This window comes from Crinia signifera, chromosome 6 (genome assembly GCF_055691185.1).
Source record: "Crinia signifera chromosome 6, ASM5569118v1, whole genome shotgun sequence".
Lineage (NCBI taxonomy): Eukaryota > Metazoa > Chordata > Amphibia > Anura > Myobatrachidae > Crinia > Crinia signifera.
The window spans coordinates 117,767,836-117,795,766 of NC_139222.1; the positions used below are offsets into that span (position 1 = coordinate 117,767,836).

Here is a 27,931-nt window from a genome sequence, read left to right on the forward strand (position 1 = left end):
GCCCAGGCAATTCCAGTGATATTAGTGGCCCCAGATTGGCCAAGGAGGTCCTGGTACTCGAGGCTTCAGAGATTGTCTGTGGACTCGTGGCGTCTACCTCTGAGGTCAGACCTTCTAAAACAAGGATCATCCAACCATCTGGATTCAGCTCGATTAATTTTGATGGCCTGGTTGTTGAAACCGCCATTTTGAGGAATAAAGGATTCTCAGAGGCAGTGATTAACACAATAATTAAAGCCATAAAGTCAGTGTCTTCTGCAAAATACTATAGGGTCTGGAAGACCTATATTCGATGGTGTGAAAGACAGAAGTCATACACATCACGCTTTAAATTGGCAAAATTGTTGGAGGTTTTGCAGGTTGGCTTTTCCTCCGGGTTTAAGCCTTCAGTCACTCAAGGTACAGATCTCGGCCTTGTCAATTTACTTCCAAAGAAGGATTGCATTGTTAACGGAAGTACAGAACTTCCTGCAGGGGGTGTCTCGATTGAAACCTCCCTACAAGCAACCAGTAGCACCATGGGATTTATCTCTGGTTCTGGAGTGCCTTCAAAAGGCACCTTTTGAACATTACGGTCGGCTGACCTTAGATTCCTTACATGGAAACTGGTATTTTTGTTGGCAGTGGCGTCTGAAAAAAGGGTATCGGAGTTGGGAGCCTTGTCCTGCAAGGCTCCCTTCCTTATATTTCATGATGATAGGGCGGTCCTTCGGACAGTACCCCAATTTTTACCAAAAGTAGTCTCTGCTTTTCATCTAAATCAGGAGTTAGTTCTGCCTGTTTCAACCCCCAGAGGGTTCAAGGAAAAGGGACAAATTGAGGAATTTGGATGTTGTGCGCGCCTTGCGCATTTATGTGGACAGAGTTAAAAGTGTCAGAAAGACTGATACTTTGCTTGTTTTGTATGATGTACATAATAATGGTTGGCCTGCTTCTAAGCAGACCGTTGCTAGGTGGTTGCGCTCTATTATAGCGTTTGCATATACTAAAGTTGGTAGGCCTGTGCCAGCCAGAATTAATGCGCATACCACCAGATCAGTCACCACCTCTTGGGCGGTTCGACATGGGGCAACAGCCGAGCAGGTTTGCAGGGCTGCCACTTGGTCTTCTGTTCATACTTTTGCCAAATCCGATAGGTTCCATGAGTTCGCGTCGGTGGACGCATCATTCGGGCGAGCAGTGATGAGAACTGCAGACCTGAGCGTACCCACCCAAAAGGACCGGCTCTGGAACGTCCCAATGTGAAGCTGTGTCACCAGGACCATTGAAAGAGAAAAAGGGATTTTTGTAAGAACTTACCGTTCGAATCCCTTTCTCTGATATGGTCCTGGTGACACAGCGATCCCTCCCTTACGCTCAGTAAGTATGCCAGTGTTCATGAGGTTTCATGTTATAATTGGTTGAAAAAGTTAAATTTAAAAATGTGCATATAATATATGCAGGCGTTGTACTGAGTTAATGTATTCCAGTGGCTTTGAAAGATTGAACTGAGGAGTCTGGGATGCAGTAGGGGAGGAGCCTACCCTCCAAAAGCTTTAGGATAGGTGCCTGGCTCCTGCGGACCCTCCTACATCCCAATGTGAAGCTGTGTCACCAGGACCATATCAGAGAAAGGGATTCGAACGGTAAGTTCTTACAAAAATCCCTTTATCATAAATAAAGAGATCAACAGTCCCACCTGAAGCTCTTATATTTATAAATCCATGTCTCCTTATATACCTGGAATAAAATCCCCCTTAAACGTATATTGAATGGCATGGAACGCATGACTTCCTGTATTGTGCGTTCCATACAGATACAGAGCGCTGACTTGGATGCTTCCTAGAATAAAATCCCCCTTATATGTATATTGAATGGTATGGAACGCATGACTTCCTGTAGTGTGCGTTCCATACAGATACAGGATGCTTCCTGCGTTCCAAGAGTCGCGTAATACGGCTATCAAACCGGAAGCTATATGTGACGCCGATCAGCGCGTCTTCCCTGGTCCACACCAGGTCTGATACTAGCGCTTCCCCCGCCCTGTGCTAGACAGATGCACTACTATCAAAACAGGAGGTGAACTATATAGTTGTGGCACAATAAAAATACACGCTGTATAGCTGATTAAAAAAGGCGCCAATACTATATGCGTTCCAACAACCGGAAATATGCATCCGGAGTGCGTTCCAAAGACAGGAAATGGATCATACTTGTATAAAAACGCAGTTCTATACCTCTAAAATCACTGTATATTCTCTAATAAAGTAGTATAAATGCTTATATATACCTGACAGGTCTGCCTCCTGTCAGAACCCATTCTTTAGATGAAATTGGTCAATTGGGTAATGTTTTTACTGTTGCACATTGCACTTCCTGTAATAGGGTATAAATAACCGGCCAAGCCATACAGCAGTATCCCTTTGAAAAAGTTACCAGTTAGGTAACGAAACGCGTCAGGATACATTGGTGTATTGGGACCTGAAGCTTTACAGCGGGACACTCCCACAATTGCCTTGCCTGGTACCACTTGTACCCAACTTCATTGCACCCCTACATTGGAAGAATCATGTTTGGGACACTATCACCAGCCTAATTGGGAAGCCGTTTATCCACCTGTGCAACCGTCATTCCAACTAACGGACAGTAAGCTCTGAGACACAGCGGCCGAATTCATCCCAGCATGGTCATGGACACCCATCCATTCGGATCCCCAATCAACTAAAGGGGTAACCAAGGGGCACCTTGAGATCTGGACTATTGGCAAGTAGGAGAACGCATAAATACTTAAGCTCGGTCCCATCTATACCATTTTATACAAATTGCTTTTATGGTAGAGATACCACTGTTCTTATTATTCACTGTATGAGCATAATCGATTATTGCTTCTTTCATATGTGCTTAAATAAATGTATTTTTATTGTGATACCCAATTGACCTAATCCAATTTTTTACCTAGCGCTCCACTTCTTGTTTTTCTTTTTTATTACGATGTGTACCCAGCCTGACATCAGCTGAGATGCAGAGAGTGATGGAGCAACATGCAGGGACCATGCTGCATGACATCCCGATGGATGGCACTGATGATCTGCCAACAGGGAGTGTGATATGCTGGTCTGATCCGCAGGACATGACAACATGCATGTACATACTATGTGATGATCTCTTTCATTCAGACACATGCATTTATAAATGTGTAACATGTTTATTATAATAATACTTTTATTTTTACAGCACATTTCTCCCACAGGACTCAGTCGATTTGCAGACATCAAAACTGGTACATTGTACAAAGGATTTAGAATTAGAGTTAGAAGAAACAACATACAGGAATAGTTAAAAATAACAAAAATCTAGGAAACACAGTAAAGGTGCATACACACTGTACAATTTTTTTTTGACCAATTTAGTTGAAAGACATTTCCCTTGAACCCAGTGTCCTGGACGAAAGATGTTGAGGACAGACGAAAGATCTAGCTACAGTTTATAGGCTCTTTTTGAAAGATACCCAAATTGAGCTCAGTTAACGAAAAACCTTGATGAACAACTGGCGGGTATGTGCATTATGATTCGTCGTTCATCGCAAACTCACAAAAAGATATTTTGACCAATTTCATCCAGAATGGCAGAAATGAACAAAATTGGTCAAAAAATTGTACAGTTTGTATGCACCTTTAGTATGATACTGGGCTGGTGCAGACCTTTTGGGGTACTACCATGGGCTGTTCATTTCACCCATAAAAAGGTACCAGGTGAGGCAGCAATTGGGTGGACTACGTAGGCAAGATACGGTCACTAAGTCTACAAGCTTTAGGTCGACATGCATGAAGGTCGACATGACTGAAGTTTGATATGGGTTAGGTCGGCAGGGTCATTAGGACGACATGGGGTTTTTCACTTTTTTTGAGCCGACATGTCCTGACAGGTGGTATTTCATGCCCTACCATCCACTAGAGCGTGGAGGGAGAATAAAATAGTATGCTCGAAGCATGGCGAGTGGACGCAGTGCTACATTTCAGTGTCCATGTCGACTGTGTCAACACATGGGACAATAAAAGTGAAAAACCTCATGTTGACCTTTGGACTGTCGACCTTCCCCATGTTGACCTAATGCTTCTGTTGACCTAACCCATGTCGACCTTCATGCATGTCCACCTAGTTGCTGTTTATCCAATGATCCATACCCATGTAGGCTTACCCTGGCTGGGATAGATTAATGATCGAAGAGATGACACAAATTGGATGTTGGTAGTTTCCTAATATTAATTGCTTTGCCTGCACGGTCTATTTTTGCTTGCGATGCCGACCTTGCGGGGCAGTGCATCGGTATCGCAAGCAGGGTTATCACTGTGTCATTTTTGCTAACTTTCCATGCGATTTTGACTATACAGACAAAACTGAAAGCCAAAGTCCCACTGTGTGTATGAATAACCTTCAGGTTATTCAACATAACCTTCAGGTACATGGATTTTTCATCCCATTCACAAGCATACCATGTGAGATAGCCATGTTGGGCTTACTTGGAAGGTTACAATGTAGTATGTTATCAGTGTTTCAATTCATTTGTTATATCAAATGTTTTCCCAGCACTTCAGTTACATTCAATTACTTGCTAATACTTTAGACACCAATCAAATGCTTCAGGACAAATATATACTGTACTGAAGATTGTTCAATATTTATGAGATCATTCCTTTTACAGCAAAGCATATACTGTATAAATATGCATTAGACTCCAGTGGATGGCATCCCACAATGTAGTGCAAAGCAATGCAATGCATTTACTTATACCCCTTTCAGACATACTACCTGGGATTTTAAACCCGGTTCAAAACTGGGCTTTTAAAAATCCCGGGTCCATTGCAGGTGCGCAGGACCTGGGATGTTAGTCGACTAAAATCCCGGGTAGAGCCATTCAAACATACGCTAGTCTAGGGATTGTGCACATGAAACATCCTTTGATTTTGGCTTATGTCTGAAAGGGGTATCATTTAAACAAATAAAGCAAAAAAGACCATATATACTATAAAATAATTGTATATTTACTTTAAAGATATATGCAATTAGATGAGTTTTATATGCATAAGCAACATCTGACAAATGAGCTGGTACAGTTGTTAAGTAATTTAAAGCACACACAATGATGCATGAAGATATTGATACACCCATAATGACAGAAATACACTAAACACTGGCACAAACTTCGACTGACACACACATCGCCCACACACAAGTTATTTACAGAGTAAAGCGTTTCCATGGAGCCCGGGGTTCTCTGCATTAATAGATTTATTTTAAATCTCCTGAAGACTTGCGGTACAAGTGGGGGTGGATATTGGCAGCTAGCCCCTCAGGGGCAACAAATCTAACACAGAACGATTACTACAGTTGCCTGTACGGATATGTTTTACAGCTTAGGTTTAAAAGCCTACTGCGGCACCCAAGATTGTCCTGTATTGGAATGCAGAAGTAACACACCTAAGAAGATTGCATGGTGTATATTTCTGATACTTTAAGATATCATTCCCTTTATGTTGTTAAAAAAATGATATGTGAACTTTAAAAAAAAATGATAATATGTGAACTTTTTACAATACTGTGAAAAAGCTTCTTACAAATAGTAGGTGAATTAACATGGTCCAATAAAATAGACTTTTCCTGTAATGCCTTTCACAGCTAAAAGTTTTGCACGACATTATTTTGCTAGTTTGTTAATTAATGTTAATACTCATCGCAGCTTTTACTTTTTCCACTCGAATTTGGCAATGATCCTGTCACCGGCGAGTGTCACGTACAAACAGCTCTGACAATTGAAGCCTTCTCCTGGTCCTGAAATTGGTGCATATGCCGTCTGCCTGTTTCCAGCACATACGCAGTCTATTGGCCTGGACCATAGAGTAATTACAGCCTCAGGCAAATGGAAACACTCCCTGCATTAAGGCTGTTGCCATGGAAACCCAGCATCTGGAATTTAAATAGTGCTGCCTTAAACCAGTGCTATATACACTGATAAATAGATGCAACCTGTAAACAACATTCACAAATGCCAAATCAGGGAACCACTAATGAGAACACTATCTAAGCCCCTGTATAGTCAGGTTCTGGATTAATAGATCTACTAGATAGACAGTCAAAGGTCAACCTGCAGAAAAAACTTCAGTGACAAAAGGTCAACATGCAAATCATCGACACGTGAAAAGGTGGACCTGAGTTCTTCACATGTTTTTTGTGTCCATTTTAACACCTGAGCACATATACCCCCAATTTGTAGCGCGCACCCTTCGGCATACTGGACCTTATTCTGGTTCGGGCGGCCAAACGTACGTACGTTCCGCATCACCGTACGTTTCCCATACGCGGACGGTGAGCGAAAGTCCACCCACAAAACATCCGCATACGGACGGCCACAAACACCGACAAAGGGGCGTGGTGTGCACTTGAGCGTACGCCACCGAACACGGACGGATCTCCTCTTAGACACCGACAACTGGCGTACAACAGTGTACGCCACCGTATACGGACGGGTCTCGTCCGTTTTCACACCGTCATCTTCCGGCTATCTGAGCGTTCGCCTCCTTGCACGGACGGGTCTCGCCTGTTTTCAATGGAAAACTCAGTGTATGTCACCGATCGTGAGAATGAGCGTACATCCGTGCACGCTGGCATACCCTTCACATATATGGCCCTGCTAATCTAGCCTTTCAACTATGATTAAGCCAATTAAATGAAGTATTCTAATTGTTCATCAATTATTTTCTATTACCTCAACTGTCTACCTTAATGAACAGCCTAATAAAAATACATTTTACCCCTCCTTACATGTATATTTATTATGTTCTAATGTTGCATTTTAATCACTATCTATGTGTCCCCACATTGCTGTTACTTTTAAATCAACTTATGTTGGTGTTAAAGTGAAAACGTTGACACATGTCGACTTGTGTAGATTGAGTGTGCTGCTGTTTAAAGTATATGAAAACACTTACTGAATGTGTGTAAATGGTTACAAAATAACTACCTTGCCATATATAAGCAGGTCTTAAAATGATTCTTACCTTAAATTAAACAAACCTTTACATGTAGAGAAGTGTAGAAAGATATGCTTCCAATGTGTTTGAGTGCTGTGTGTGGCTTGCAGGTAGTGAAATAATGGTTTGGACTTAATAGACTGCAGCATTGCTTATTACATTCAGGTGTATGTGTTTGACTAGGTAATTAGCAGAATAGCGTTAATTAGCAGACCCAGGTGTCCGCTCTCATGCGGTATCTGTAGGGGTGGTCTGGAGGTGTCGGTGGCGGCCGCCTGTTTTGTGTCCGAAATGCACGGTGCTTTCACCGATCGAGCGGTAGTAGCACCGTACATTTTTTGTGCACACCCCCGTGTACGCCCATGTTTACGCCCAGTTTTCCTCATTATTTCGGCCGCTCCCCTCAACACGCCCCTATGCCGCCCACAATGACCGTACTCTTGCGGACAGGTTTTTTCGCACGGAAAGACCCGTCCATGAGCGTTGTGAAGTCGCCGCGCCTGCGCATTGCGAAAGGTACGCATGCGCAGATCAAAAAAACCCAGATCCGCCGGCGTACGTTAATAACGTACAAACCAGAATAACCCCCACTATACCATTACCAATCAGAGTACAGCTGGATGGTAAAGCATAAAAAAAAACTCATGTCGACCATTTGATGTGTTGGCTATTTGCACGTTAACCTATTGACTGTCTATCTAGACATAGTACATCTATCAAGTGGATACCGTCTAGTCATATGTTATACCCATGCGCTAATTGAGTTGGTTCTGTTTGCCAACATTATGGCATATGAAAGACCCAGCACAGTAATAATCGGGCTGGGATGTTAAATCGTATTGTAGGAGCAGGGAATCCTGGGCAAAATGTATAGAGGAAATTACGTGAAGAACCTATTTCTTTTAGGTACCCTAAAGCCCCTCAGAGGGACCTTCACCAAAAAGTAAGCTGCATATGAAAATGTAGGTTTAAATACTGCTGTTGTAAAACATTTCTCAACATAGTAGTCAATTGTGTGGGTTAAGGAGAAGACCATAAGACTCAGATGCAGAATAAGAGAAGATAGTGCATTCAGAGGTGCATGCAATATAGATATTTGTATGTGCAAAATATCCTGTAACCTTAATGGCGCATGGTTTACACTAAGTGTTCACGCAAATACACAATTGCGTACAAGAGAGCTGGTTTCCGAACAGGAGAGGCAGAGTGATGGGAATTCCTGGGAGGTGGCCTGAAGAGAATATAATAGTAATAAAAAAAATCCTTCTTGTGGATGTTATAGGAGCCGAGGCGTGTCACTGCACCTGCCATGGAGCCTTATTCAGACCAGGTTGCAGGGCACATTTTGTTTGCAAAAGGACAAAACCATGTGCATTGCAGGTGGGGCAGATGTAACATGTGCAGAGAGTGTTAGATTTGGGTGGGGCTTGTTCAAACTAACATCTAAATTGCAGTGTAAAAATAAAGCAGCCATGTTTTTGTCCATTTGCAAACAAAATGTGCCCTGCGATCAGGTCTGAATTAGGCCCATAGTGTTGGTATAAGTGTAGACGGTGAATGTGATCATGGATTGTTTGGAACCATGGCGGGGTGCAGAATATGAACTTCTCAGTGCTTTTACATTTTAGTGCAAAGTCTGAAACTGGTGGACGCAGCAGGTGCAGCTCTGAATCAGGCCCAAAATGTGGTAATATAGGCTTAAACTATAACCTTTTAATACATACAACATTCTTCATAGGACAAATAGGTACACTTTTTATTTAAACAGTATAAACCAGTGACAATCCATGGGAAAACAATAAAAACTGCAATTTTACCAAATGTCCACTGAGAGGCAGCATAATCAAACACAGGACAAATAATTCGGCAAGAACTCCCACGGTTCACAGATTTCTTCAAAGTCTACAAAAACAGTGTACAGTGCAACATACGGTATTATGTAAAAAGGTAAACTTTTTCGTAAAGAACAGTGCTTTGATATGTATGAAATATCAACAGAACACACTCATCCTGAGCTATTTTTGATTTCACAAATCCCACTTCGTAATGTATATTTAAGCCTATTCTTTCACATTAAGAAAAATGTGGATATTTTTTAAATGCCGGCAGTTATTAAATGGCACTACATTGATGTATGACATTTATTCAAAGCTTTTGTCATCTTCAAATTTTCCGTATTTCTGAAACAGCTCTCTGCATGGCTGGTTAGCGAATGAGCACAAAAGCCAACTGATTTACTGAGAAGCACCAATGCTGGGGAAATGGCAGGGCTTCTCTCAGTGCTGCAGTGTTCTATTAATAGAACATGTGATTAGTAGGCATCGATGGCCCATGTCACATCGTACATTTCCCTACAAAGACCCAGGTAAGCGCAGTCACTTAATATATTGATCCGAGTTAGTGACCTGATGTGATCTGGTGCATTTATCAAGTATTAGCAAGTTGTCTGGAGGGTGTAGATCTGCAAGCTCAGTGTTGTTGCTGGGGTCTGCTGAGAGTTGCAGGGAAGGATAGTGGCATTCCTGAGATGCTTGTTAGGTTTTCTGTAAAAACAAGTAATTCTTTTCTTCTTATAGTTTTGCAGCGTTTTTTGGTTGCAAAGGTGTCAGCGTGGAGCAGCCATTTTGTGTCTTCATGTAAGAGCCTTTCACCATTTTTTGTTCAGGGATTAGGGGGACAAAACATGCCCAGCAAAGCCCTTGTGGGGAATTAAATTGTATTTTTAAGACTGTTCACTCTGCTGATCACATGGAATGCAATTTACGATTCACTTCTTCCACAGAGCATTGTGTAAAATGAGGTGTAAAAGCAGTAGGAGCGTGTATGTTGGCTCTCACCCAGTGAGAGAAGGACCCCTTGAATCTCACCAGTTACTGCATTCACTCGGTCTCCCCACGGTATGTTATGTTGGTAAAGGTTGATGTGGCTCCTTTGTAAAGCGGATTGTGTGCCTGAAAAAGCAATAATGTTAGTGAACGCTAGCATTAAACCATCTATGCAATATTATTCACATCCCATTATGTACCTCCCCAGAGATCCAATAATCCCACTATGCCAAATGTCCAGAGGCCCACAGGACAGAACAGGTGAATCTGCATCTTTAAAGGGGCATTAGTTTTCTTTCTAGATTTTGAATGGGTTTTCCAATCAAAAGCAATCCTGACAACCCCATTAAAATGTATATTTTACAGCTTCCGTAACATATCATTGGTGAGGAAATATCTTTTTCTGAGGAATACATCTACTGTAAACATAAACAAATGATACTAAGAGGGGTTAATTCATACTTGACTGCTAATGTAAAAATCTGCAGGGTGGACTGCATGGAGAAAGCCCCCGCCCAGGCAGAAAGAGAAGACGTCCCTTGCTAAATTGCGAGAGAATTGCATATGGATTGCTAATCACTTTCTCTAACTCCCCTGGAGCATGCGCAATGCATATGGCACGCATTGACAGTTGTTTGATAATTGCTTGATTTGCAAATTCTCTAATTAGCGGTCAAGTCTGAATTAGCCCAATAGTGTAGTATTTAAGTAACTGTGTAACACCAAGATGAAAAACTAAGAGACAGTGGGGCAGATTTATTAAGCTCAGTGAAGTGATAAAGTGTCTGGTTTTTATCACCAGCCAATCGGCTACTAACTGTGAAGCTACAGGCTTGGTTTGAAAAATGACAGGTAGGAGCTAGGGTGGCCAATCCCGGGATCGGGATCAGCAGGATCCCGGGATTTGGCATCTAAAACGCCAGGATTTCAATCTCGGTATTGGAGTTTCCAATCCCAGGATTTCAGGATTAGACTGCGCATGCGCAGTCTAATGCCGGGCAGCGTCTGAGCTGGTTCTCAGACGCTGCCCGGCTTCTTCCATCCCAGGTAGTGCGGCTCTGCGCAGCGTGATGACGTCAGAGGTCACGCTGCGCAGGCCACACAACAGCCTGACTCCTGTTCGCAGTGCACACCGCGCTGACCTCCTGCCGCCTCCGAGACCACCCACTGAGGCTGACCCCCGTACCATCGCCCGAGGTCCACCTGCCCAGGCTGCATCATTCCACCTACACGCCCAGGCTGCATCCGCCCAGCCACATCGCACCTGTAAGAAGATATGCGGGCGGCCGGGGCGGGTTTTTGCATTAGGGAAGCCAATCCTGGGATTGGGCATTTTACAATCCCGAATTCCGGGATTGAAAAAATGCCCCGGGATTGGCATCTCTAGTAGGAGCTGATTGGCTGGTGATAAAAAACAGACACTTTATCACTTCACCGAGCTTATTAAATTTGCCCCTGTGTTCCAGTACCATGGACATGTTTCCATTATGTAGATGTACATACAGTGTTAATAATCATACATCATGTGAATAGTGGACATCCACATTACGGCCCTTATTCTAGTTGGATCACTACCCTGCACGTTCGCACAGGGGAGCGATGTTTAGCGACTGTGCATGTGCATAAACATTTATTTGCATGTGCAGCTGGATTGTGGGAGTGGCCACATCGAATTGATTATTCGCCGGAAACTCGCACACAGCAGTGCGGGTGGCATCATTTTATGGTCATTCTCATGAAAATACTGGGCGTGCTTATGGAAACTCAACGGTGGTGCGGGGGGGGGGGGGGGGAGCTGACCGCTTACCGTACAGGGACCCGCAGATCTAAGACGCCACTCATGCGGGCGCCGGCAGCATTTAGAGGACCCGTAAAGCTGCAAATTTCACTGCTTTGCAGTTCAACCAGAATCCCCCCCTACATCCATTAAGTGACCATGCACTTTATCACACGTTTTAAACCCATCGATAAATTGTGTGAAAAGTATAATATCCTATCTGTTTTATCTCCGTATCCAATGCTAAATGAGGGCATACGGTGTATCGCATGTGATCCTGCTGTTGAGGGTATGCAATAGCCTGCAGTAATGTATGGGGCCTTATGGAACTGGCTCTAGAAAATCCCTATGGTAACCATAGGAAGTCAGCTAATGCTGGGCTCCATGGGGAGGCAATGTTCATGTGACTAATGAACATATGATTCTATTTAAGCTGTGGAATTTATAGAGAAGAACACTGACCAAAGATACGTGTGATGAATCAATATTGTTACTTTAGTAAGAGTATTCAATCATTTATGCAGTTTTAAAGAATTTTCTTTGTTGGGTCTGCCCACTATTCCCAAGCTGTAAGTGTACATTTAGTGGCATGCGAATGTGTTTTTTAAATTTTTTGTAAAAACACAGCCGAATTCAAGCGTATTTCCGAAGTCGGCAACTTAATGTATTGCAAACTGCGCTAAAAATCACACTTTTTGCCGCAAATTCGCACATTCTGAACTGGCGATTTTTCAACACACTTCGATTCACATCCAGATGTTTTACCATTAAAAATATAAAATTCTCAAATTTAATAGGATAAGACAGGAAAACGTTACCAAAAATCACCACACAAACAGACCAGGTTCCGATAGGCGATTTTGACAGAACCATAAACAGACCAGTGTGATCTGTGCATGGTTCTGTCCACAAAAAAAACAAGTCATATATAAAAATATATATATAAAAAAAACGGAGTAGGGTCCTCCCTACTGAGCATAACCAGCCCTGGGCTGAAAGAGCCGGTCCTGGTTTAACCCCCTGACAGGTCAGCCTGGGCAGGTATCCTGGGGAAGTGGAGACCCCCTCCAATGAAGGGGTCCCCCTCTTTCAGAACTTACCTGCCCAGGCTGAAGCCCGGTTCTGTCCCCAGTGCCCCTTGGGCGGTGGGCACCGGGCTGATGAAAAGATAGATGAAACTTTTGTAAATTGCTGTGGAACTATGAGTCCCAGCAAGCCTGCACCGCATGCAGGGACTTGGAGAACCACTAGTACCAGTATTGTGGGGCATTAAAGGGCTCACTGGAACTTGTAGTTCCACACTTGTACAAACACCTGCAGTTGTCGAAATTGATAACGCTGGTGTCCATTCACATGCTGTCACTACATTTCTTTTAGATTTCAGTGCCAATCGCCACTGTTATTTATCACTTCACCTGTGTTATACATGGGGGTAGCAGTATCCGTGTACATTATTCGCCCCACCCCCATATTGACACATCATGCATCTACTTGTGTGTGAGCGGCATTTTCAATTTTCACCTCCAACATGCCCTGAAGCAGCGGCTTACAAAAAAAGCGTTGCTTCTTAAAATAAGCCACTGGATTTTACCACTGTGGCAGTAATGCACTGATTATAATCTTACTCTATGGGCAGTAAAACACATACAGTAAAAGAATACAATGTATGTGAAAGCTGTAAATTCTTAAAGGTCCATACACACTGGGCGACAATGCCCACCGTATATGGACAGCGATGATGCCAATCATCGCTGCGGGGAAAGCCGCTCAGTGCATACACACTGAGTGGCATTCCCTCTGCCCGGTGCCGACGGAGGGGGGGGGACGGCGTTGCATAGCGGAGCGCTATGCAGAGCCGTCCTAAATGGCGCTTATCTGCTGGTATAACCAGCAGATGAGCGGCTTTCCCGGCGATGTTGCGGTCACCACCGGGCCATACACACTGGGCGGCTTTGAGCTGAAAGCCTCTCAAACCTCTTGTTTTGAGCGACTTTCAGCTCAAAGTCGCCCAGTGTGTATGGGCCTTAAGGGTGGGATGTATTAAAATACCTTCACGCCCCCCCCCCCCGCCGCGATGCTGCCGCATATGTACTAACATATGCGGCTGGCATCGCGGTGCGGTGACGGAGGCCCCCCGCGATACCTGGAATGTGGTGTGCGGGGGGTCTCCGTCACCTCCCAGCCGGCTCCTGCATCCCTCACGCGGCGTCACGCCGGGGACAGCTAAGCAAGCTGTCCCCGGTGCCTCCTCCTCCCCCCTGCAGCCGGAAGGACGTCCGGCTGCGTCACTAGGGGGAGGAGAGGTTTACCTTCCAGGGTCCAGGAGGACCCTTCAGGAAGGTAAGCCAGAGGGGGGGTCGGCGAGGCGGCGGGTTTGCGTCTGTGTCGGCGGCAGCGGGCGGCAAAAAGAAGCCCATAGGCTTCTATAGGGTATCGCCACCCAAAGGTGGCGATACCCTTCACTGCGGTATCATTTTTGATACATAGGAAAATGCGGTAAAACCGGGGTTTTACCGCATTTTCCATTTGATACATCTCGCCCTATATCTGATACCGGACATAAGGGTAGCTCAAATTTCCCCCAACATTTCTGTCATATATGATGGTTACAGGAGGACAAATATAACACTATCTTTGAAGAATAAAGGAAAAGTTCAGGATAATTATGAAAAGTTCAAGTGATGGAAGACAGCACTTTGACATTCTTCACTAAAGCTAATCATGGGCGTTTAGCCTTCAGCAAAAACTGCATTAATCATGCAAAGTGAATTTGCAGAGGGGACATAAGATTGTACTTTGGGGTGTGAGCTTACTTCCACACAGCACATAGAAATAAGCACAATGATGCCAAAAAAATGCTGCACTTTGCTATTTTGTGTCCCGTAAATGACTAGCAGTGTTCAACATACAGACACAGAGATGCACGCTTCAAGACACGATGTCAGTTATGTCCAGTATAAGCCTTTCTAGGATAGATTGACTATGACATTTGTTACTAACAGCCAAACAGAACTGTACAACGTCAACTGGCTGATGGTAGTTGCTGGACATGAGAGCTGACCATTTACCTATAAATACTGGCAAATGAGATTGCTGGAACTATACAGTACATACTTGTTGAATATGATCTCAAAGTAAGTATACACTGTAGCTGGCAAAACCGTTCTGGTTTTGTGCAAAAGACTGGTATGACCCCATGGACATCGCTAAGCAGTGGTCTTTCGCTGCTTAGCTAGCGGATTAACGCCACATGGACGAACAAGCGAATGTACATGAACACATCCCCTCACATGCAACCAAAGGGGAGAGAAGTCATTGGATGTTCGCCGACCATCCAATGATTTCTGTCCTCTTCAGAAATAAAAGTCAATCTAAACTGGCTTTTATTTTAGTTGATGTCCACCGAGGATGGGCCAGGCACTGATGTCATGTGACGTCAGTCGCCCACCTCCGGCACGCACGGTCCCACCCCATTCCCAGAGGAATGGCCAACATTTTCATGGGGACATCCATAAAATGCTGGGCGTTCCCCTGATGAGCCCTCCCCTACCCATGCAAACGCCTCGGCGTGTGTGGAACTCACCAAAGGCGTTTACATAGGGGGGCTGTACATGCGCATAATCGCGTATGCGCATGTTCAGTCCTCAAAGCATCACAAATTGAATTACCCCAAAAGTACCTTCCAGTCAGCCCCTAACTGCCATGCTACATGATGTGTTAAATTACAGTTGGGGACTGGTCAGTTGGTACTTTATCTCTATTCCAGGCTTAGTGCAGAGACCCCAGTGTGCCTTATATTACCATTGTGGGTTTGGCTTGGGTTATAGGTTGTCCTGATTCCATTAGATAATGTTAGTGGTAGAAGTATAGATTTAGCATACAGTGAGGGCTAGTAACAATGTGTTGTTGTTAATATAACAATTAACATACCTCCCAACTGGCAAAATTATTACAGGCAGTCATGTTAATTATGCGACTGTCCAGCTGTCCCACCCGTGGTTGGGATAGGTTGGCAGTTGGGAGTCCCCTGACACTCGCTACTTTGCTTAATAGAACAGTGGCGGTGAATAGGCGCATACACACAGCATCTATTCATGGGAGACAGAGCAACTGGGGAGGGGTCTCTGTACACTACCATAACAATAGTCAGGGGCGGATTGGGATGAAAATTCGTCCCGGGAACGGAAGAACGGAAGGGGGGGGGGGGGGGGGGGTCACAGAGTACAGCATCGCCCAAAACAAATATGGCCGCTGCATATGTAAATGTGATATATTCATATATGCGGCGGCCATATGTGTTTTGGTACCGTTTGTGACCAGGCTGCGGCCGCTTAGTTCCGGCAGCCCTGGAACCAAGGTAGGGACATCTGGTCCGGCCCACTGGGAAATGGCCCGGTTTCCCGGTGGGCCAATCCACCTCTGACAATAGTAGTGTACAGATCTTCATAGCCAGGTTTCATTTATTATCTACTTTAACATATCTTACCGTGTCCCACTTAGCCTTTGCTCTCTCCTCTTCAAATTTGGCAAATTCACGACGGTCATGGATAGTAATGAGCAGCTTCCAAATAAGTAGAGCCACCAGGCCTATTAGCAGAATGGCTCCCATGACAGACATTAAGACCACAAGGATGTCAGGACCCTGAGGGCATTCTGTGTGGAATAAACAAAATGTTATTTGAAGTAGATACAGAGGAGGTTCTGACAGTAGGTGACACTAAAGTTACTTATTAAATAAAACCAGTGTGCTGGGATTCATTCTATGTTGTTCTATGTTCTCTAGCATTGCATTGTTCTATGTTCTCAAGCATTGCATTTATCACTTTTACAGTCTCTTCAGGAGCCGGACTGCGCAGATGTGGTCTTGCCTGGTCACTCGCGGTGCCACAAAAGCTGCAGCATGACTGATACGCTGCTGACATTTGGGGACTGCGACAGGGAGCGTTCCAGAAAGTGGGTATGCCAGCTCCAGTGGCTGTTTCCTTGGGCACAGCTGCATTGGCAGTGTGATCATGTGTAACCTGGGAGTTAGGATGGCCGCACATTAGAACGATTTCAGGTCCGAAAGCACGATTTCGACGGGTGGGGGGAGATTCTCTAAACTGCAAATGCGGTAAAAACCCCGTTATCAGGGTTTTTACCGTATTTTGGGATGCTCTAAACATCCTCCGCTGAGTTACCGTGAAGGGGGGCATCGCCAGAAAAATCTGGCGATGCCCCATAGAAGCCTATGGGCTTCTACCGCAACCCACCGCCGCCCCCCGCCGCCATGCACCGACTCCCTCACCTTTGTCCGGGCAGCACAGTGCTGTGCTGCCCGGACCGGTGACCTCCTCCTCCCTGCATTGTGATCCTCTTCCAGGTGCAAGGAGTATGAGAGCCCATCGCAGCAGCAGCAGCGCTGAGTGAGGGAGGGAGGGAGGGGGGAGCCGCCGGGACCCGCTGACTCTCACTGCAAAGGACAGCTCTTAAAGCAAGAGCTGTCCTTTGCCATAATTATTGCATATGTTAGAGCATATGCGATAATTATGTAGGTGATGGGCGGCGAAGGGGGCGGAGCTGGGCTACGGATGTGAACATCCCGACCATGATCTGAAGATGCTACTAACGACGAGTATGCAGATCTTACGACAGATCTTATGTGAAAATACACACATAAGATCTATCATATCTCTGGGGAGTTCAAGGGAAATCATGACATGATCTGGATCTGATGCAGGTTGTTCTGATGTGTGGCCACCTTTACTCAGGTGTCAGATGTTCATGCATTTGATCTGATGCTGAGACTTTAGCAGATCACGGAACCTGGCAGTGTGCATCTATTTGCTTAAAGGTGCCTCCTAGAGCATTTTTCATAATTACCACAGCCGCAGCGACTCTCATCATTTAAAATTGAAGGTAAAGAGGATCTGATGGTACAACAGAGAGCAATTCTGAAGACAGAAAGCTTGATTATCATATATATCTGTGTGTCATTCCTAGACATACTGGGGAAAATTTACTAAAGGAAATTTGTAAAAAATAGGTGTATTTGTATCCAGAAATACACTTATTTTTGACATTTACCATCCCGAAAATATGGCTATTCGTATTGATAGCACATCAATACTACTACGAATTGCCGTATTTTTGGGATAGTAAATGTCAAAAATAAGTGTATTTCTGGATACAAATACACCTATTTTTACACCTATTTTTTTACAAATTTCCTTTAGTAAATTTCCCCCACTGTCTTATAAGTAGCCCATGGAGTCAAGGGATGATATACTATTTGTATCTACAGACACATGCACAAAGAGATCAAAGTCCTTTGTCCTACTAAATGATGTCATTAGGTTATATTATGTGTAAATGTTGTACTCTGCAGAAGAATGAACTGGGGGCACTGTCAGGGACATTACTTTAAAATATCTACTGGGATAGAATGTCAGTCAGGAACTGGGAGCTGCCAGTTTGAGTAAGAAATGTAAACCTTTAGCAAATAATGTCATTTAAACAGGATACACAAAAGAAAAGTGAACAGTGGATGACTTTTATTAGTTGAGGGTCTAAGCCGGTCCGAGCACTACCTTTTCACTGACTATATATATATATATATATATATATATATATATATATATATATATATATATATATATATATATATATATATAAACGGTACTCTTTACCTAGAAGGGCGCCAGCGATTGAAATCGCGGTCATCGGGGGTAAAAATCGCGGTCATCGCGGGTAAATCGGGATGGCCGCGATGCCCGCGATGACCGCGATTTTCCCATAGGAAACAATGTTAAAAAGGCTGATTGACCGCGATTTGACTGTTAAATGCCTCAATGGACCCGATTTGGCCCTAGGAATCAATGTTAAATGGGCCACAGAGCCCAAATAAGCACAATTAACCCTTAAATGTCCCCCCCAATTTTTAACGCCACCCCACGATCCACGCGAACCCGAAGCGTGGCGAGCGCTGCGAGCCCGCGAGGGGCGGCGGTACGCGTCCTCCGACCTTTTCATGCCCTACTATCCACTAGGGCGTGGAGTGAGAATATAATAGTGTGGCGAGCGCAGCGAGCCACCGAGCCCGAAGCGTGGCGAGCCCCGCGAGGGGACGCGGATACCTTCACAGGTAGACGCGTCCCCTCGCGGGCTTCACAGGTGTCCGTGGCGACGCCGACACCTGTGAAGCCCGCGAGGGGACGCGTCTACCTGTGAAGGTATCCGCGTCCCCTCGCGGGGCTCGCTGCGCTCGCCACACTATTATATTCTCACTCCACGCCCTAGTGGATAGTAGGGCATGAAAAGGTCGGAGGACGCGTACCGCCGCCCCTCGCGGGCTCGCTGCGCTCGCTGCGCTCGCCACGCTTCGGGTTCGCGTGGATCGTGGGGTGGCGTTAAAAATTTGGGGGGACATTTAAGGGTTAATGGGCTCTGTGGCCCATTTAACATTGATTTCTATGGCCAAATCGGGTCCATTGAGCCATTTAACAGTAAAATCGGGTCCATCGCGCCTTTTAACATTGATTCCTATGGGAAATCGGGAGCATCGCGTCGCGGGCATCGCGGGTACATTTATGGCCGGCCGCGACGCGACCGACACGATTTCCATGTTTAACATGGGTTTCAATGGGAAATCGCGGGCATCGCGTCGGTCGCGTCGCGGCCAGACATAAATGTACCCGCGATGCCCGCGACGGGCGCCCTTCTAGGTAAAGAGTACCATATAAACTTGTATGTTTGGCCGGGCACGACCTCCAAATAAACTGCTGGTTGGTTGCCTTCGTCCTTTTAATGTAGACTTCTGTGGGGTAATGACGCGGCACTCCAAACTTGTAAATTTCCAATTTCTTTATTGAGACAAACAGCAACGTTTCAATGCAGGTGCATTTTCATCAGGCTGATGAAAATGCACCTGCATTGAAACGTTGCTGTTTGTCTCAATAAAGAAATTGGAAATTTACAAGTTTGGAGTGCCGCGTCATTACCCCACAGAAGTCTATATATATATATATATATATATATATATATATATTGTGTGATTTCACTTTGCACATGTTCATAAAGCAAACCCACACATATGTGCCTATACCCTATATACAATCCCACATGCGTTTTGTGTGTATAAAGTTTTGCATCTGGAGAGGCGGAACAAGAATGTGAAGGGACTTTCTCAGGTAGACAGTTCAGTATGGATGTTTATGCAAATGTATTGCTCATGGAGACTGATAATAATTGTATGTATATATAGCTCTTTGCGAGGTCTATCTTTTATACACCTCCAAAGTAATAGGCAAGGCGTGGCCAAGGCTGGGAGGCATGGCCAGCGTTTCTTAGAGGGCACCAGTATGGGGACTGGTGGAGCGACGGCAGCAGGCATGTGGATTGTCTGTCTCTCTTCACAATGCAGCACACAACAGTCATTTCTGTCTCTCTCCACTGTCTACAACTGAGAAGGAGGGGGTGGCAGCGGGACACAGGACACTCCAGGGCGCCACTAGTTATACAGCAGATACAAGTACACACTGATGATGATTTGTAGTAAACTAGGGGATACATATATAAAGTAGTGGAAAGAGTGGGGGAGTTGCTCATGGTAACCATTCAGCATTGAGTAACATTTATCAAGAGAATTCTATAAAATTATAGGTATCAGATGATTGGTTACCAATGGCAACTTCTACATTGGCTTACTTCTCCACTCTTTTCAAAGATTCACACATCTATCCTTAAATGTGGGTAGGCCCCCCTCCTCTTGACCAACGTGCAGGAAATGGTTGATATATCAGTCACTGCTGCAGTGAAAGGGTTAAACAGGGGTTTTAAGAAATGTAATTTAATGCGTCTGTGGTGCAAAACCTTCATGTAGCAGCATTTGAACATGTCTGACAGATGCAGCACTACAGGAGTTACAGGAACTGCAGCCAAGGTTATATAGAATGTATTTAATGTTCAGAATATTAATAAAAATGTATTTATTTAAAGCAGTAAAGGTAGAGATTCTTGATTTTTAATCTGACAGATGCAGCGCTCTTATGGAAATGGAAAAATGAGTGGGATGTTTTTACACAAAAATTGGAACATTACATAAAGCATTTCTAAGAAGACAACAATATAATATTTAATATAGTTTTTTGAATCCTCTTATGAACTACCGTTTTTCTCCTTCTTGAGCCTCTCAGGATGGACAACGGGGATGCCGGGGAACCAGGTGAGTACAGAAAACAAAAAATACTGAGCGATGAGATGGCGCATCTTAAGGTGCCCACAGACGCATCGATCCCGGCGTGCGTTCTGTGCTTAACTAGCACACATAGCATTGCATCGTATGCCTTGTGCATGCGATGTGCATGCGATGCGATGCTATGCGATAAAAAGCTAGTACAAAAAGTATGTGCAGCACATACTTTTTGTACTGTGCGATGAGGTGCCGCGGGAGTGCGCACCCCATCGCATAGCATCGCACCGCCGGGATCGGTGCGTGTGTGGGCACCATTGGTCGCATTTTTCATGGTCCAATTTGGTGCGATTTAAAGATCGATAAGTGAGGACACATCTGTAAATGAATTATATTCTCTCATCTACAGTATTTTACATCTAACATGATTCTGCACACTATCTGAATACCAGGAAGTGAGATCATGCCAGGAGAATTTTTATGTGTACCAATGCAGTACTAATGGAACCATTGTTTATATATAAACACAAGCTTTGGAATCCACCCAAATCTCACTTTAAAGGCAATGCTAGTTACCAGAGAGTTAATATCAGTTAATATTTGTGATTCTCGGTGGTTTCAGAGGAAATGTGTGATACGTATCACAGCTTGTTAGAAGGCTACAAGAATTCCTGTCAAGTTAATGTTTTTCTCCTGCACATACCAGTTTCTAGGACATGTTACTGAAAGTTGACGTGGGCGTTGCATGTTATTAACGACATATTTATTTCAGGGCAGAACATTGCCAGAGAAATCCACATGGTGGACTTTTAGACTGTTACTGCTAATCAGTATACTTTGGCTGTAGTAAGAATGACTGACTGTCTGAAAATGTAATGTAAATTTAGCACTTTGCTTTTCTGAAAGGAAATACCACCTTTTATGAAAACATTATATATTTTAGTACAATCAAAGCTGAGGCAACTCCAATAATAGCACAGTGGATGCACCCACACTGTGGGTACATGTATTTTATTGGGCTAATGCAGGAGTCAGGGCACTTTTTTACCTTTTACCCCAAAATATATTTAGATACGCTGACGTGACATCCAGGCAACTATTAGTGTCAGTATTTCAAGATGATATGGTGACAGTCTGTGCAAACTTTTTCTTTAGACTAGAGATGGGTATACCCTGACAGGAGCCTGGAAGTAAGTAATTTTAATTTATATAGAGCACTTTCTCCAACAGGACTGATACCAGGCAAAGAAACCTGGCACTGCAGCGGCAGTACAAACTGCGCACTGCCGAGATGGTGCAGCAAATATTCAACTCTACTGAAGAAGCGGGCGGACTTGGAGGCGGGTCCTTGTACACTACAGGTCCTTGTACACTACAGTACTGTAACACACACAGCCAGGCATGCATATATAATCTATATATAGATTCTATATGCAATGCAATGAAATTAAATTCCTGTGGGTAATGGACAGTCTCGTGACCGTCTATTACTCCCAGGAATTTCATTTTTACCCCATTTGGGGTAATTTACCCCTGTTCCCTGACCACTAGTACGAATTGCACAACTCCTACCCCAGCCATTTGTTTCTGTAACACATCTTTGCTTTTTTCCCCAAATATGTTCCAGTTACAATAATCTGGGTTGAATTAAATGTTGGTAAATATGTTCCTCACAGGTTATTATATTTAGCAATAGACAGAAAATGAACATAATGTACAAATATAAAAAAGTGGAAAAACATAAATAAAATTGCTGCAGTCGGCAGCTATGTTGTTACCTCTTGCTGGTCAGTGATAACATCCTACCCAGACACAATAATCCTACCCCGATATTTTTGATGTGGTTCCAAATAATCCTCTCCCCAGAACATGTATCTCTCCATGGTTTCCTGCCCCTACTGTGACTCATGTGCACAGAAAATGGTACAGCCCTTAAGGGGCATCCACATCTGTCTAGATCGTTTAGAAATTAATTTTAAAAAATCGTTCTATGTGTATTCCCCATAGCGATAGCGTTGCATGTTCCCACTTGTCGCTATCGCCGGCTCAGATCTTGTGTGCATGCAGGCAAAATCTAGTTAGATAGCACAGATCGCTTAGCATACATCATAATGTATGTAACAGGCGATCTAGACACCGGGAAGGTCAAGGGAAATTGCCTACCCTAGATTGCTTAGCACAAAAAGGTTAGCACACATCTCAATGTGTGTATGCCCATTAACTTAGCCCATGTTTTTAAAATATGTAAAAAAAAAAAACAATCAAAGATCATATGGCAGTGTTTCATTGGAACTAGAAGTTGTGAGACCACTGTTCGATTCTTACCTGCTTCATTAATGACATATAACACAGACTTCCCACTGGTGTCCTCATGGTACTGAAACCTGACCACACAGTCATTCTCATCCTTATAAGTGCAATTCACAGCATTCTTCCCATTATCACCTGAGGAGGAAATTGACAATTAGTGCCAACACAAATTAAATCTTTACCCTTGCATCACACCATACCTCATTTCAGGCCAACATCCCAACCCACACCTAACTTTAGCCAGTGTGACAACACATGCATTACTGCAGCCCAGTGTCCCAGTCTATACCCATACCTCCCAACTGTCACGATTACAGCGGGACAGTCCCGATTTTCGGGTCCTGTCCCACCCGCGGCAGGCATTGTCCCGCTGCGGGGGGTGGCAGTTGGGAGACCCCCCAATCTAGTAGAATAGACGCTGTGCGCATGCGCACAGCGTCTATTCTCGTATGAAAATGAGGTCGCGGCTAATTAGCATAAGCCGCAACCTCATTTGCATACGGGAGGTATGTATTCCTCAACTTATCCCAGCATCACATTCCACACCACACTTTAACTAGAGATGTGCAGGCTCTGATTTACTCTGATTTCAAAGCAGGATCTTATTGGCTATCAACTGTCAACAACTGTCATGTGATTTGGGATAGTCAATAAGATTCTGCTTTGAAATCAGAGTAAATCAGAACCTGCACATCTCTAACTTTAACCCACACCTCACTTCTGCCCAGTGTCACAACCTATACATCACTTCATCCCAGCAGCGTTACAACCCATGCCTCACTTCATCCCAGTGTCACAAGCCACACCTCACTTCTGCCCAGTGTGGCTACCCATACCTTACTGAAGTCCGGTATTACAACCCATACCTTACTGCAGCAAAGTGTCAAAACCTAGACCTCACATCAATTCCGCATCGTAACCCACAGCTGACAATAGCCGAGAGTCACAATCCACGCCTCAATTTAGCCAAGTTCATACATCATTTCAGACCAGCCTGACTACCCATACCTTATGGAAAACTGGTATCAGTGTGTAGGCAATGGCATAGTTTGGGTGGGCATGGAAAGGACTTGATATAATTTTTTTTTTTTGCTTTTTTTTTTTTAAATATACTTTACTTGCCTAGCTCTTTCACAGACTCAATTTCATCTCGACAAATCCTCTTGCACAAGGACTGCTCAATCCATGGGCCCCGTTCAAACTTCTTGCACTCTACACAGTCCCTGTGTTAAAATGAGAGATAAAGGGTCATACTGTATATCAAAAATACAAAAGAAGAGCTGAGGTTTATACAGAGTAATAAAGAATTAAAAAGAGCCACTTCCTACATGTCAGGAACGTAATAGAGGAAAAACCCCGTAACTCACTTCTTAAAGGTACAAGCATCTGGACAAGTTGGACACTTCTCACACGTGTCTCCATATGAACCAGGCTGGGTGCAGTCACATTTCCCACAGACACACTGTCCCCTTCCACTGCACAAGAACCCACTGCTGGACATACATGTGTCTGTGCGCGTGGTGCAGTTGCACTCATTTCCTGTCCAGTCAGAATCACAAATGCAATCTCCACAGTTACACTGTCCATGTCCTGGTGGGTAAAAAAAAAAAAAGGTTAATAAAGAGATGATCTTATGTGTATTTGTCATTCTAACAGAGGTTCCTTATTATAATTCTATATGTAAAGCAGCATACAGTGTATATGATCAAGAGTACTATCCGGATATGCAGCCGACTAATTCATAATTATTTGTGTACTCGAAGATATACAAATATCCTTAATGAAATTACAAAATAAGTTTGTATGGGATTTTTAGACTGCATTTACAACTTATGCAACAATGCAGTAAACACCTTCTTAAAGAAAAATTGCTTTATTTACAGCATCTCCGCGAGATAGACGTAAAGGCCCCCATACACTACTGCAACTGATACTCTTGAGCTGCCCGGCAACTTCCAGGGTGGTAGGATCGAATGCGGACATTTTGCATGCAATATGTCGCATGTGATCCAACCAAGGCTCCAAGTCTGATATATATAGTGCAGTACTAGTGATCGATGCGCATCGGATTGGATCTAAAACATTTCACACTTTTCACCCGATTTCTTGGCCCGATGCATCGGAATCGGGTGAAATCGGCAAAAACTGCATACGTGTATGGCCAGCTTTAGAATTTAGGGCATAATTCAGACTTGATCGCTGGACAAATATATTCTCACAATGTACAAAGCCATGTGCTCCGCAGGTGGGGCAACTGTAACGTGCTTTTTGCAGTCCTGCGATTGGGTCTCAATCAGAGCCATAGAGCAAAACAACAAACAAGAGTATGTCAACAGGCCACAGAAGTAATATGCAAAAGCATACACAGAGATGATAAATATAAACAAATGCATGAAAATGAAGGATAGTACATATGAAAAGACAGACACATTATTTGAAATGATTGTTTCCCCTTGTCAGATGTCAAATATGGTGAATAATCATTAATCACCTGCACATGACTAACAGTATCCACAAACCAGCATGAGTCGTCACTCCACAGAACATGTCTCCCCTGCTCCAGGGCCGGTGCAAGGCTTCTCAGCACCCTAGGCAAAACTTCAACCTACTCCCCCCCCCCCCCCCCCCAATTTTTTTTTAGATCATGTGGTCATCCAATCCCCGTGACACCCCCCCCCCCCCCCCGCCTTCGGGAAGGTGGCCAAGTACCCTGCTTTTCCTGGAGGTCCTCTACACCCTCCCCTTTGCCACCCACAACAGAGTACAAGGAGGAGGGGGGAGCAATGTAGGAAGTATGACTCAAGGGAAAGTATAGAGGTGAGGTCTTAGAAGTTCCACAGCCGCCACCTGCATTAAGTACCTCATAGACATCCTTGATTTTTTGATTTGTAGACTTGGTGGCGCCCCCCCAGATCCTGGCGCCCTAGGCAGCTGCCTAAAGCTGCCTAGTGGTAGAGCCGGCCCTGCCCTGCTCCAAAGTCCAGTGTTGGTGTGCTATACACCACTCCATCTGAGGCTTGGCATTGGACTTGGTGATGTAAGGCTTGCATGCAGCCGCTCGCCCATGGAAACCCATTCCATTAAGCTCCTGCTGCATAGTTTTTGTGCTTACATTAATGCTTGAGGAATGCTGGAAGTCTTTGGCTATGGAATAAGCACAACGTTGGCAACCTTTATGCACCATGGACCTTAGCAGTCGTTGTCCCCACTCCGTGAGTTTACATGGTCATGTGGCTGAGTTTCTGTTGTTTATTTATTTATTTTATTAAGTTTCTTATATAGCGCACACATATTCCGTAGCGCTTTACAGAGTATAATTGAACATTCACATCAGTCCCTGCCCCAGTGGAGCTTACAATCTATATTCCCTACCACATGTACACACACAGACATTCTAGGGTTAATTTTTGTTGGAAGCCAATTAACCTACCAGTATATTTTTGGAATGTGGGAGGAAACTGGAGTACCCGGAGTAAACCCACGCAAACACGGGGAGAACATACAAGCTCCGCACAGTTAGTGCCATGGTGGGAAACGAACCCATGACCTCAGTGCTGTGAGGCAGTAATGCTAACCATTACACCCTCCGTGATGCCCTTAATTGTTCCTTAATGCTTCCACATTCTAATAATATCTCTTAAGGTGCATCTACACTACACGATATCATTAACGGACGACATTGTTAATGACTCTGCTCTTGAACTGCCTATCTTCCTGGACTAATGATATAGTGTATACACACTGAACAATGTCGTCTCATCTCCTGATGAGAGTCAAAATTTGAGTGCATGTACTGAGGACAGGGGGTGCTAATGGCCAGCACATATAATTAATGATTATTGTACAGTGTGTGCGCACTTTTTTATTTTACAGTTGACCATTGGAATACCTAGCAGGGATGAAATATCACAAATCCTCTTATTCCAAAGGTGGCATCCTAACACAGTCCCAAGCTTAAAGTCACGGAGCTCTTCAGAACACACCATGTTGTATCACTAACATTTGCAAATGGAGACAGCATGGCTAGGTGCTTGATTGTATACACCTGCGGCAATGGGTCTGAATGAAACACCTGAAATCAGTCATTAACAGGTGTGACCAAATAGTTTTGTCCATACAGTGTATATGGTATAAACATGAAATCTGCCATGGTCAGGAGTTTCTGATAGAGAAGTGAAATCTGAGGGGCTTGATAGACCAAGGAAGACCGAGTAGGGAAGAATCAGTGTGTTTATTTTATTTATTTACAGTTTCTTATATAGCGTAGCAGATTCCCTTGCGCTTTAATTGTATACTGATCCAATGAAGGAACGCAGCTTCAGGCCTGAACCCCAGAATTCTGAATCTTGAACCTTCAGCTAAAAACTCAGGTAACTGAACTAAAGGAAACTCTGCCAACTGTAACTAGACTGGAATCCAGTGGCATGCGGTGAGCAGAGGTTATGACTATATAAACATATCTCCCAACTGTCCTGAGTACAGAGGGACAGTCCGCTAATTGGAGATTGTCCCACCAGGAGTATATAATGCTGCACCTGTGTATAATGCATGAATACTAGGGCTCATATATTGTGTGTAAATCTGGCTCTGGTAGTAGCCAGTGCCTCATGAGACATTTAGCACACTGCATGTCCCTGCTGGAATCTGATAAACTGCGCACTTCTCAGGAACCCAGGCTGGGCAGCTGAGATATTAATCAACATAACCAGGAGTACAAAGTAACACCATCGATGGGACCACCGATGATACAATGAATACTGGGCCTGTTTCAGAGATGTACACTAATCCGATGGTTAGTGGGATGGATGTGTACAGTGCATGTGCAGCCCTCCATCTGTGAGTC

At 44.1% G+C, this 27,931-nt stretch overlaps 1 protein-coding gene across 1 annotated transcript in view; it reads right to left on the minus strand.

Annotated features, from left to right (window-relative positions):
• Window positions 1–3,217: 3,217 nt before the first annotated feature.
• Window positions 3,218–27,931, minus strand: part of ITGB3 (integrin subunit beta 3) — a 70,566-nt gene continuing 45,852 nt past the window's right edge. The window contains exons 11-15 of the mRNA XM_083146928.1: window positions 24,456–24,678; window positions 24,211–24,311; window positions 23,104–23,223; window positions 16,096–16,262; window positions 3,218–9,958 (exon numbers count right to left, since the gene is read on the minus strand). Coding sequence (XP_083003054.1) covers window positions 9,887–9,958; window positions 16,096–16,262; window positions 23,104–23,223; window positions 24,211–24,311; window positions 24,456–24,678 — 683 coding nt within the window. The 3' untranslated portion in view covers window positions 3,218–9,886. The remainder of the gene's footprint in view (window positions 9,959–16,095; window positions 16,263–23,103; window positions 23,224–24,210; window positions 24,312–24,455; window positions 24,679–27,931) is intronic.